We start from the raw sequence: 12,034 nt of genomic DNA on the forward strand, positions 1-12,034 counted from the left end.
CTAACCTGTCAAACCAATCTAGAACGAAGGAGTGTTCACAAAACACAATATTGCTAAACCATAACCTAAGCAATATAACCAGGCACCTAACTCATCAAAAATAGTCAGTAGCTTCCAACATCAAGTATTCATTGCCATGGACTGTCTAATGGGAAAGTTTCTCTTTAAAAACTTTCAAAAGTCAGAATGGGCTGTGTATGTGTTTTTGTTGTTGTTTCTTTTCAAGGTAGGGTTTCACTCTATCCCAGGCTGACCAGAAACTCATTCTGTAGCCCCAGACTGGCCTTGAACTCACAGTGATCCTTCTACCTCTGGCCCCCAAGCACTGGGATTAAAGGTGTGTCCCATCACAGGTGGCTGGCTAAATTGTTGTTTTGGTTTTTGGTTTTTTTTTTTGTTTTGTTTTGTTTTTTCAAGGTAGGGTCTCACTCTAGCCCAGGCTGACCTGGAATTCACTCTAGTCTCAGGGTAGCCTCGAACTCACGGTGATCCTCCTACATCTGCCTCCCGATTAGGATTAAAGGCATGCCACACCCAGTTTATGAACATTTTAATGCTTAGCAAGCTCAGAGAATGTAATTGTGGTTGTTTAAAATAAAAATGTGGTAAAATAGTCTAGGTGGGTTCAGGGCAGGGGATACAGGAAAGAAGGACTAATCAAAATTAAAAATGCTATGAATAAGCCATTTGGGCTGGGTGTAGTGGTGCACCTCTTACCTCAGCCTCCCAAATGCTGGGATTAAAGGTGTGCACCACTATACCTGGCTAATTGTGTCTTTCAAAAGGCAATTACTAGCCAGGCATGGTGGCACACGACTTTAATCTCAGCACTTGGGAGGCAGAGGTAGGAGGATCGCCGTGAGTTCAAGGCTACCCTGAGACGACATAGTGAATTCCAGGTCAGCCTGAGCTAGTGCAAGACCCTACCTTGAAAAACCAAAAAAAAAAAAAAAAAAAAAAAAAAAAAATTTAAAAAATGTTATGAATAACCTATTTGGAACCATACTTCTTCACTAGATAAATAATACATATGTTAAAAAGAGAGAAAGAGTGTGTATGTGAGTTTGGGCAGGAGTATCCTGTGGAGGTGAATAAGGTTGTGCCCAGAAGCCATACATTGTTTCAAGAAAATTTCATTGCCAGGGCTAGAATACCTTTCAGTGAATTGTTGGCCAGGAAGATCCCTGATGCCTCCAAAATATTATAGGCTATTGCTAGGCTCTTGGTTGCCCACCAGAACTAGATGGTAAAATCCTATTGCTGAAGATACCACAGGTTTGGGCTGCAGAACACAGCAAAATCAAGCTGGAGCTGAGCTGGAAGCCTCCTCCTGGTTGACTAGCTGTCAGGATGCCAGGAAGACCTATGCAGCCCGAAGGAGAAAAGTCATCAACAATCTTAACCAGCAGTGGACCCTGCAAGCTTTGTGGCTGGCCAACTAGCCAGATTGTCAACTGGTGAAATGGTGGCATGTTTGTTATGGGGGAAAACAACTGTTCTCTGGATTTGAGGCCCATTTCTTGGGAGGGAATACATGCTTGGTACTGAAAACCTAATCAAAAGCCCATGGCTGGGGAGCCGTAGTGGGAAACTACTTCTGTTGTCCGGCTAAATGGATCACCAAACTGCCCTCTAAATGCTATGTTTATGCCCATGTATTAATGCTACTCTCACAGGTGGTTAGAGAAATTTTTCTTTTTTTTGTTTATTTTTGTTTATTTGAGAGCAACAGACAAAGAGGCAGAGAGAGAGAGAGAGAGGGAGGTAGGATGGGCGCACCAGGACCTCTAGCCACTGCAAATGAATTCCAGATGCATGCGCCACCTTGTGCATCTGGCTTATGTGGGTCCTGGGGAATCGAGCCTCGAACCAGGGAGGGTCTTTAGCTTAACAGGCAAGGGCTTAACCACTAAGCCATCTCTCCAGCCTGTAATTTTTCTTTTCAAATGGTGGTGACCACTGGAGAAATCAAAAACTCATCAAAATGCTGAGAAGTGACAATGGAGTGTTTAGCACTGAGTCATCTCTATTATATCCTCCAAGGTCCCAGGACCCATTTTGGAATAGGTGGCAGGAAGAATGTAAGAGCTAAAAGAAGGGAAGGACTGCTTACAATACTGTCTTCCAGACAAAATGACCTTAGTATTCATGACCTTACAGTGGCTGACACCACCTACACAAGACCAGGAAACAAATGACGTCAAAACAGAAGACAGGGCGAGAGAAATGGCTGAACAGCTAAGGCACAACCCTAAGGACCCGTGTTCTACTTCCCCAAGTCCCACATAAGCCAGACACACAAAGTGGCAGAAGTGCAAAGTCGTGCATGTGCCCAAGGTGGCACAAATGTCTGGGGTTCAATTGTAATACCTGAAAACCCCAGCACACCAATTCTGTCTCATTAAAAAAAAAAAGAGGGCTGGAGAGATGGCTTAGTGGTTAAGGTACCGGCTTTCAAAGCCAAAGGACCTAGGTTTGATTCTCCAGGACCCACGTAAGCCAGATGCACAAGGTGGCATATGTGTCTGGAGTTCATCTTTAGTAGTTGAAGTCTATAGTGTACCCATTCTATCTACCTATCATCATATCTCTTTCTCTCTCTCTCTCAAATAAATAAATAAAATTACATTTTAAAAAAGAGACTAGTTGAAAAGAAGGGATTCAGTGGAGGAGGCTTAGGAGAAGGAGAAAAGGAAGGGTAATGAGAGTAGATAATGATCATGGTTTACTGTCTATACATATGGAGGTTGTCAATAAAGTTAAAAATAAAAAGGTGCATTTCAATTAAAAACAGTTAATACATGGGTTTTTTAAAATAGTTTTATTATTTGAAAGCAGAGAGAGAGGGGAGACAGACAGACAGGCAAGTGGGCAGAGAAAGAGAGAGGAAGAGAGAAATGGGTGCACCAAGGCCTCCAGCTGCTGCAAATGAACTCGACAAGTATGCACCACTGTGTATCTGGCTTTACATGGGTACTGGGGTTTTGAACTCAGGTACTCAGGCTTTGCAGGCAAGTGCTTTAACTAATCAGTCTCTCTAGCACCCCAAACACTGGTTTTTGACTGGCTTGTCTGTCCTTCCCCAGCTGGTACTTCATCACAATCTGCACATTTAAGTCCTCATTAGGGACTATATGGCTTGGGATGGAATACTGGCTCCTGCCATTGACCAGGTCTGTTCCAGTCATACTGAGCTTCAGTCTCAAGATCCATGTTTGATGAGCACCTGAAAAAATCTTAAACTCTGAAAGTCACTGGAGAGATGGTTTAGATAAATATAAAAGCTTACTTTAGTGACAAGGGAAGGTAAGTGGGAAGGTAAAAAGTGTCACTTAGCCGGTCACGGTAGCACATGCCTTTAATCCCAGCACTTGGGAGGCAGAGGTAGGAGGACTGCCGTGAGTTTGAGGCCACCTTGAGATGACACAGTGAATTCCAGGTCAGCCTGGGCTGCAGTGAGACCCTACCTCAAAACACCAAAAATAAATAAATAAATAACAGTGCCAATTTCATATTACAATAATTTTCTTATTAGGAAACTACCTAAGTATTGGTTTTTAACCACTCCTGACTTTACCCAAGTCACAGATATAAAAAGTGGTAGACAAGGTCACTTTAGTCAAATCTTTATTCAAACTATGTACATACTGCAGATATTGGCAGAGATTATGTAGAAATTCCAGGCTGGGAAAAGAATGGCACCTATCATTATTAAAAAAACAAACTGGGAATAGAAGGAACATATCTCAATATAATAAAGGCTATTTATGACAAGCCTACAGCCAACATATTACTAAATGGGGAAAAACTGGAAGCTTTTTCACTAAAATCAGGAACAAGACAAGGGTGTCCACTGTCCCCACTTTGATTTAATATAGTACTGAAAGTCTTAGCCATAGCAATAAGGCAAGAGGCACACATAAAAGGGATACAATTGGAAAGGAAGAAATCAAGTTATCATTATTTGCAGATAACATGATTCTATATATAAAGACCCTAAAGACACTACTAGCAAACTGTTAGAGCTGATAAAAACCTACAGCCATGTAGAAGGATACAAAATAAATACACAGAAATCAGTAGCCTTCATATATGCTAACAACAAACACACAGAGGATGAAATCAGAGAATCACTCCCATTCACAATTGTATCAAAAAAAAATAAAGTACCTTGGAATAAACCTAACAATGGAAGTGAAGAATCTCTACAATGAGAACTTTAAAACACTCAAGCGAGAAATTGCAGAAGACACTAGAAAATGGGGAAACATCCTTCATTCCTGGATTGGAAGAATCAATATTGTGAAAATGGCAATCTCACCAAAAGCAATCTACACATCTAGTATAATCCCCATCAAAATTCCAAAGGCAATCTTCATGGAAATAGAAAAAAAATCCAAAAATTCATTTGGAATCACAAAAGACCTAGAATATCTAAAATAATACTGAGCAACAAAAATAAGGCTGGTGGTATCACCATACCTGATTTTAACCTATACTACAGAGCCACAGTAACAAAAACAGCATGGTACTGGCACAAAAGCAGACATGCAGATCAGTGGAACAGAATAGAGGACCCAGATGTAAGTCCAGGTAGCTATAGTCACCTGATATTCGATAAAAATGCCAAAAAATACTCACTGGAGAAAAGACAGCCCCTTCAGCAAATGGTGTTGGGATAACTGGGTATGTATCTACAGAAGGATGAAAATAGATTCTTCTCTCTCTCCATGCATAAGAATTAAGTCCAAATGGATTAAAGACCTTAATATCAGACCTGAAACTCTGAAACTGCTAGAGGAAAAAGTAGGGGAAACCCTTCAACATATTGGTCTTGGCAAAGACTTTCTGAATACAACCCCAATTGCTCAGGCAATAAAACCACAGATTAATCACTGGGACCTCATGAAATTACAAAGATTTTGCACTGCAAAGGACACAGTGAAAAAAGCAAAGAGGCAACCTACAGAATAGGAAAAAATCTTTACCAGCTATATATCTGATAGAGGATTAATATCTAGGATATACAAAGAACTCAAAAAGTTAAATAATAAGGAATCAAACAAGCTAATCAAAAAATGGGTCATGGAGCTAAATAGAGCATTCTCAAAGGAAGAAATACGAATGGCATATAAGCATCTAAAAAGATGTTCTACCTCACTAGTCATCAGGGAAATGCAGATTAAAACTACATTGAGATTCCATCTCACTCCTGTCAGATTGGCCACCATCATGAAAACAAATGATCAAAAATGCTGGTGGGGATGTAGAAAAAGAGGAACCCTTCTACACTGCTGGTGGGAATGCAATCTGGTCCAGCCACTGTGGAAATCAGTGTGGAGGTTCCTAAAACAGCTAAAGATTGATCTTCCACATGACCCAGCTATAGCACTCCTAGGCATATATCCTAAGGACTCACCTCATTTCCTTAGAAGTACGTGCTCAACCATGTTTATTGCTGCTCAATTTATAATAGCTGGGAAATGGAACCAGCCTAGATGTCCTTCAACTGATGAGTGGATAATGAAGATGTGGCACATTTATACAATGGAGTTCTACTCAGCGGTAAAGAAAAATGAAATTATGAAATTTGCAGAAAAATGGATGGATCTGGAAAGGATTATACTAAGTAAGGTAACCCAGGCCTAGAAAGCCAAGCACCACATGTTCTCCCTCATATGTGGATCCTAGCTACAGATGTTTGGGCTTCTGCATGAGAAGGAAAATACTTAGCAGCAGAGGCCAGTAAGTTAAAAAGGAGATATAAAGGGAAGAGAAAGGAAGGGAGGAGAATACTTAATAGGTTGGTATTGTATATATGTAAGTACAATGATTGAGATGGGGAGGTAATATGATAGAGAATGGAATTTCAAAGGGGAAAGTGAGGGAGGGGGAGGTATTACCATGGGATATTTTTATAATTATGGAAAATGTTAATAAAAATTGTAAAAATTTAAAAAAAAGAATGTAAGAGCCAAAGGATGGGTAGGACTCCTTACAACATGCTCCCTCCAGACATAAAATGGCCTCGATATCCATGACCTCATATTGCCTGACACTACATACACAAGACCATCATAAGAGGAGGGAAAGATCATGACATCAAAATAAAAGAGAGACTTGTTGAGATAGGGAGGGGATATGATGGAGAATGGAATTTCAAAGGGGAAAGGGGGTAGGGAGGGCATTACCATGGAATATTTTTTATGATCATGGAAAATGTTTTTAAAATTTGAGAAAAAAATTAAATTTTAAAAAAGAGCATGGTACCTATGAAACCATGTAAGTAAATGAATAAGTGTCAAAGTGAATGATAAAAAACAAAAAGTACACATTCCGAGAGGGCACACAAGACTGAAGAGAAATGGTACAGGTTGGGAGGAAATGCTGCCTCCACAGTACCTCAGGCTGGAGGATGAAAGCTGTGGGAGAGCTGGCCAAGGGAGGGGCCACAGGCACTAACAACACTTGGTAATGGGTCAGAAATGAGTCTATGTGGATGGGGAATGTAGCAGACAGCTTCAGGTTCGCTGAGATAAACTTCCAGACCAGGCACAGTTATAGAGGAAGGGATTTATTGAAGCTTACAGATCCAGGGGAAGTTCCATAATGGCAGAAGAAGGTGCCTGCTTTCACAGGACCAAACACAGAGAGAGAGAGAGAGAGAGAGAGAGAGAGAGAGAGAGAGAGAGAGAGAGAGAGAGAGAAGCACAAGCCTAAAAAGTGAAAAGCCACACAGCATAGCACACTTCAGTAACTCCAGTTAGGCACACTTTGCATATCTTTAGATTGAAAAGGGAAACCCACCACCACACCTTAAGATCACCCAGTGACATTGCCTCCAGCCAGGTAGCCAGCTGATGCAAACCACAAACAATAAAGAACTGAATATATTGGGGGCCATCTATTCTATTCAAACCACCACAGGGAATAACACTACATTAATAAAAACTGGGAAATGGGTGGAAAATAATCCTGCCCTGGATGTGTGTCATGTGCTGTATGCATCAATGGATACACATATGAACAAAAACATCCACCTGGCAACTAGGGAGCAACAAGTGACAGGCAGCTAGGAAACAAGGCTAACCAAGAACCACAAAGTCCATATACCAAACAAGGTCCATGCTGCTTACAACAGACAGGAAAATTCAGCCACAGAACACAGCTCCCTGCTTTTGGCAAAGCTCAGGTCACCATCACCTGGAGGTGTGAGAGTGTCCAAATTATCAGCCCTCAGTAAAGATTTCACTTCCCCCAAGAGTAGTCTGCCTTATCACCACTCTGGACAACAGACTGGATGACTTTACATCTTCAGCAGGTGCTCACAAGGGGAAAAAAAAAAAAAAAGTTTAAAAAAGGAAAACAGGTATTGGCAAGAAGAAAAAAGAGCATACTTTCCCACTATGGGCCTCCAGTGCTCCTGACAGTATCAAACAGCTTTTATTAAAAGCAAAAAAATAAAAAAATAAAAAGTTCATTAATGCTTTTAGTGCTCTACTTAAAAGGCTCTAAATTTGAAGGGGCTGCCATCAGACAAATGGTGAAGAATCTTGCCAGGCGTGGTGGCGCATGCCTTTAATCCCAGCACTTGGGAAGGAGGTAGGTGGATCACCACGAATTCAAGGCACCCTGAGATTACATAATGAATTCCAGGTCAGCTTGGGCTAGAGTGAGACCCTACCTCGAAAAACCAAAAAAAAAAAAAAAAAAAGAATCTCACCCATAAATATTACTTTAAAATATAACTTGACATTATATAGTAAATATGTCTCCTAATCAATTAGACTACCCTAAGACAAATAGTAATAGTTTTTTTTTTTTAATCTCTTGCCTTCTAATTTTAGTCCTAAGCATTTTGCTCTTATGGTCTGTACAGAAAAATTGTTCAGTACTTACATGACAAATATATCTTAAAAATATGGGCATAAACTTTCAGTGGGGAGGAAGAGGAGGCTGTGGAGATCTGGCCCTCTGTGAAGGACGTCAAAAGTCCACTGATCTCTTCAGCACCTTCCTACCTTCAAGCCTATAGTAAAATGGTTTGATAGCCCAAAAGGGAGTAGGAATAAAACTATTAAACACCAGCAAAAAATTAAGAGTCCTAATTAAGCCTATCAAACTTACCACTGCCATTAATTAACAATGAATGAAAATACATGTGGAATTCAGATTTATACTGTAATACAGGACTGAAACAATCATTCTTGAAAATAGTTCAGGCTTATATTTACTTGAATATAAATTGTACCTTCTCATTTATAAGTTAAAAGTCACCATGCCTTCCAAAAACCCACTTTGTGAACAAACTAATAATCATGTTTAAGAAGCTTTTATTTGCTTGCCATAGTGGCAGATGTGTAACTCAAAAGGTTGTTAAAATTATATGTCACACACATATATGTATTTTTACTGTACATATTTTTAAATATATTTTCACTACACCCAGAGAGACTTTCATTGTTTTCAATACCTGAGTCTTACCTTCAAGAAAAACCTTGACACCAACCAGAACAAGCTCATTTTCTCTGTAGTGATTATAGTTAACTTCTACATCTGGGAACTATTTCAAAGCCCTTCCATACTTTAAAGCAGTCAAAACAGTGTCAAAGGTCCCTTTCCTCTGGACTAGAGATAAGACACCACACGCCACAGATCAGTTAAGATGGGTGTTAAGATAGATATAGGAGTGTTAAGACATAAGGGATGTTAAGTCAAGCAATGGCTTGTGCTGACTCAAGAAAATTAATATCTAGTTCAAACATGAAAAGCTGCATTAGGTAATCTAGCTTTGCCTGCAGCTTTTCTTTAGGAGACAATGAGTTTTATTTTGTTTTGAAGATATTCTAGTGAAATTCTACTGCAATGCAGGAAAAACACATAAAATGCTCAGGGAATTATCATTAAAAGCACGGGTAATCTCAACTTTGAAAATTTAAACCTGTGTGTACTACAGAAGATCCTCAGAGTGTCTGTCAATAACTAAATTTAAAATCTTCTGAAACTTGCTGAAAATACTCAACAGCAGTCTTCCGGGGCAAATGTTACATTTATGTCATATCAGATGCCAAAGTCAATGTCACAATCATGTAAAAGCAGTTGCATTTATGCTGGAATTGGATTTACAAGGTTTAAAGCACAGACCACTTGTGGGGATATCTTGAGGGTACATTTCATTAGAACCAGGTCCATTTACAAGGAACAAGGTCTATGTTCTATATTAATATAATTACCATCAGTATCTTAGATAACTTTTGCCCATACAAATAGTTCCCACAGACACAGCACAGCCAGAAGGATATCTGATTCAACCAGGGCTATTGGCTTATTCAACCACTTCTTTTCATACTAGACACCCTGGCAGCCATTCTCCAGGCTTAGCCCTTAACAGGCATTTATGAATATTACGTGTATGAACACCCGTAAAGTATGCAGATGGAAAATCAGCAAATATCTTTTAGACTGACAGGTCTCTAACAAAGGTTTGTTTACTTAATGCATCTGGAAATTAGCATATAAAATGGTTGTTGGAAAAATAAGCAGCAGCAGGACAATACAAACTTTGACTGTCACAGATTCACCTCCCATGCCATGTGCCTGGCATGGTGCAAGGTAAGTAAAGAAATGCAGGGAAAAAGACCCTCAAGGTCTCTGTGAAGCTCAAGGAGATATGCCCATTAAATTAATCCACTATAGTGAGTTTATTGAAAATCCACTACCTGTCCAAATGTTGGTACGATGGCCACTCATAACAACACTAAACTAATAGCAGATGATAATGATTAAATATGACAACTCCAGGCCTGAGGAAAACAGCAATTTTATTCTGAAAGTAATTTTACCTCTTCCAAACCTATAATGACAATTACTTTCAAAGATATATAGAAGTTATTCAGAGAATTATCATCATATGTTAACTCAGACTAAGGTTGCTTGCAATGAAATAAGGGAATACATACACAAAAAATAAATAACAAGCAATTTTCACTTTTATTTGGCTTGCATTTGCTGCTGCCGTCAGTAACAATAAAAACCAAGTGACTTTAATCTTAAAGTAGAATATCAATTTTAAAGTTTTTTGGGGGAGGGCAAGAAGTTACCATATTGTTGAGTTTAATGTGAAATGCAAGCTAATTAACTGGTTTTCTTAGTTTTTTTAAGTTTTCACTTTTAGTGAATTCATGAAGGTTTTGTGATACACTCCCGTAGGCTTAGAAACAGGTAGTACAGATAAAATTACACAGTTTTGTTCTTCAAGGTTACAAAATAACTTTTGACCCTGTCAAACAAAGTACCAGTTTTAAAGCCATACATTACTAGAGAGGGATTCAAAAACTGGAGTGAAGCCTTTGACTGTCAATTGAAGTTAAAAGGTTTGAAAGCTGAAAACTTGACATTGTTTCTAAGGTCTTCCACATCAACGAGAAAGGCACCTGATTACAAGCGTATCTGAAATAAGCAACGTGAACCGGCTTCCAATACCGTACTAGAGAGTTAAATTAAACTGAGGACTAATAATAAAATAAACAATCAACAACACTGCAAAGCCATAGTGAAGAAGGAAACTAAAGAAACAGCCTCCGCAATGAAATGTTTGGACAAATTCAAATTTTGGAGGCTGGATATTGAAGCTTTTCCACCAGTCTCGCTATTTTTACTAGGACTCTTTAAAATGAGCTCTGTGGCGTGCCCATATTAAAACCAAGAAAAAAAGGAAAGGTCCAACGATTTACCTAACAGGAGCCATCGAGCCCAAAACTATGCCCCTGCTACATAGCGGGCCAAGTGGCCCTAATGTACGAGAACTCGGGAAGTTTTGAAATGGCAGTGACAGGAGACCAGGGGAAGGCAAGGGGGAAGGAATGTCGGCGCACGAGCTCAACTGCGCGCGGCCGACGCGGCCACTTGGCGTCGGAACTGCGAGCAACCGGCTCGGGTCGGGACTCGACCCGGCGAGTTCGCGCCCGAGCCCGTCGCGGCCGGGGTCGCAGCCCCGCAGCGGCCTTCGCGAGCGCGGTGACAGCCGCCCGCGGGATGCCGGCCGGCGGACACCCACCTTCCTTCTCGGCCCGCGCCGCGGCCACCACGAGGGTCATCACCAGGTGCAGCGCTCCCAGGAGGCCGGCGGCCGCACTCCGCGGGCCCCCGCCGCGACTGGCCGTGGGCTCCAGCCCGGCCCCGGTGGACGTGGAGGCGGCGGCGGCGGGTCCTGCTCCTCCTCCCGCCCGCTTTCCCATCCTGGCCGGCCGGGGGCCGCCGCGCTCGAGGATCGGCGCGACCCTTGTCGGCGAGGCGAAGGCGGCGGCGCGGGAGCCGTGGTCCGGGCTTTGACTGGGGGGCCGGGTGAGAGAGCGGTTCTGGGCCCAGGGCTCCGGCTCCGGCTCCGGGCACGGGTCTGGGTCGGTACGGGCGTGCGAGCGACAATGTCAGTCACGGCCTCGGCCTCGGCATCGCCTGCGAGGAGCCGGAACGGAGAGGCCGCGAGTCAGGCACGGCGGACGGCCATACTGGAAACGGGCAAGGACTGTGGGCCCAGGACGCTGGCCTCCGAGGGGCGGGGCGGGCCTCGGGGACCGCCCCCTCTGCCAACACCTGGGCGGCCCCGGTCGGTCCGTCCGCCCGAGGACGTGGGCCCTGGCCCCCCGTATTGCCCACGGACACCCACGGCTTCACCGACCAGACGGGGCCGGGACAGCCAAACCCACCCCGTCCCTGCTGCCCGGCCCCGCAGGAGGATGGAAGTAGGCCCGGGCCCGCCCGCCAGGACTTATGATGGCCGCTCGCGCTTCACCGAGGCAATGACGGCGATCACGTGGAGACAGGCGGCCACGCCGCGTGCCGCCGTGGTGCGTGTAGGGGCGGGGCGGGGCGGGGCGGGGCGGCCGCGCCTCCGAAGCCCGGACTCTCTGGGGTCTTCGGCACTGCAATGCTGGAGCCTTCCAGTGGTCTGAGTGCGCCTCCGGAACGCCGATGCCGGCGCGGAAAAATCCTTTCTTGTGGCTCCTCCTGGTTACACCTTTGCCTCCCCGCGAGC

The 12,034-nt window shown here is 42.9% G+C and overlaps 1 protein-coding gene across 1 annotated transcript in view; it reads right to left on the bottom strand.

Moving 5' to 3' along the window:
• Tmem131 (transmembrane protein 131) overlaps positions 1 to 11,252 on the bottom strand; it is a 197,345-nt gene extending 186,093 nt beyond the window's left edge. The window contains exon 1 of the mRNA XM_004669801.2: positions 11,057 to 11,252. Coding sequence (XP_004669858.2) covers positions 11,057 to 11,237 — 181 coding nt within the window. The 5' untranslated portion in view covers positions 11,238 to 11,252. The remainder of the gene's footprint in view (positions 1 to 11,056) is intronic.
• Positions 11,253 to 12,034: the final 782 nt, after the last annotated feature.

Source organism: Jaculus jaculus, chromosome 4 (assembly GCF_020740685.1).
Source record: "Jaculus jaculus isolate mJacJac1 chromosome 4, mJacJac1.mat.Y.cur, whole genome shotgun sequence".
NCBI lineage: Eukaryota > Metazoa > Chordata > Mammalia > Rodentia > Dipodidae > Jaculus > Jaculus jaculus.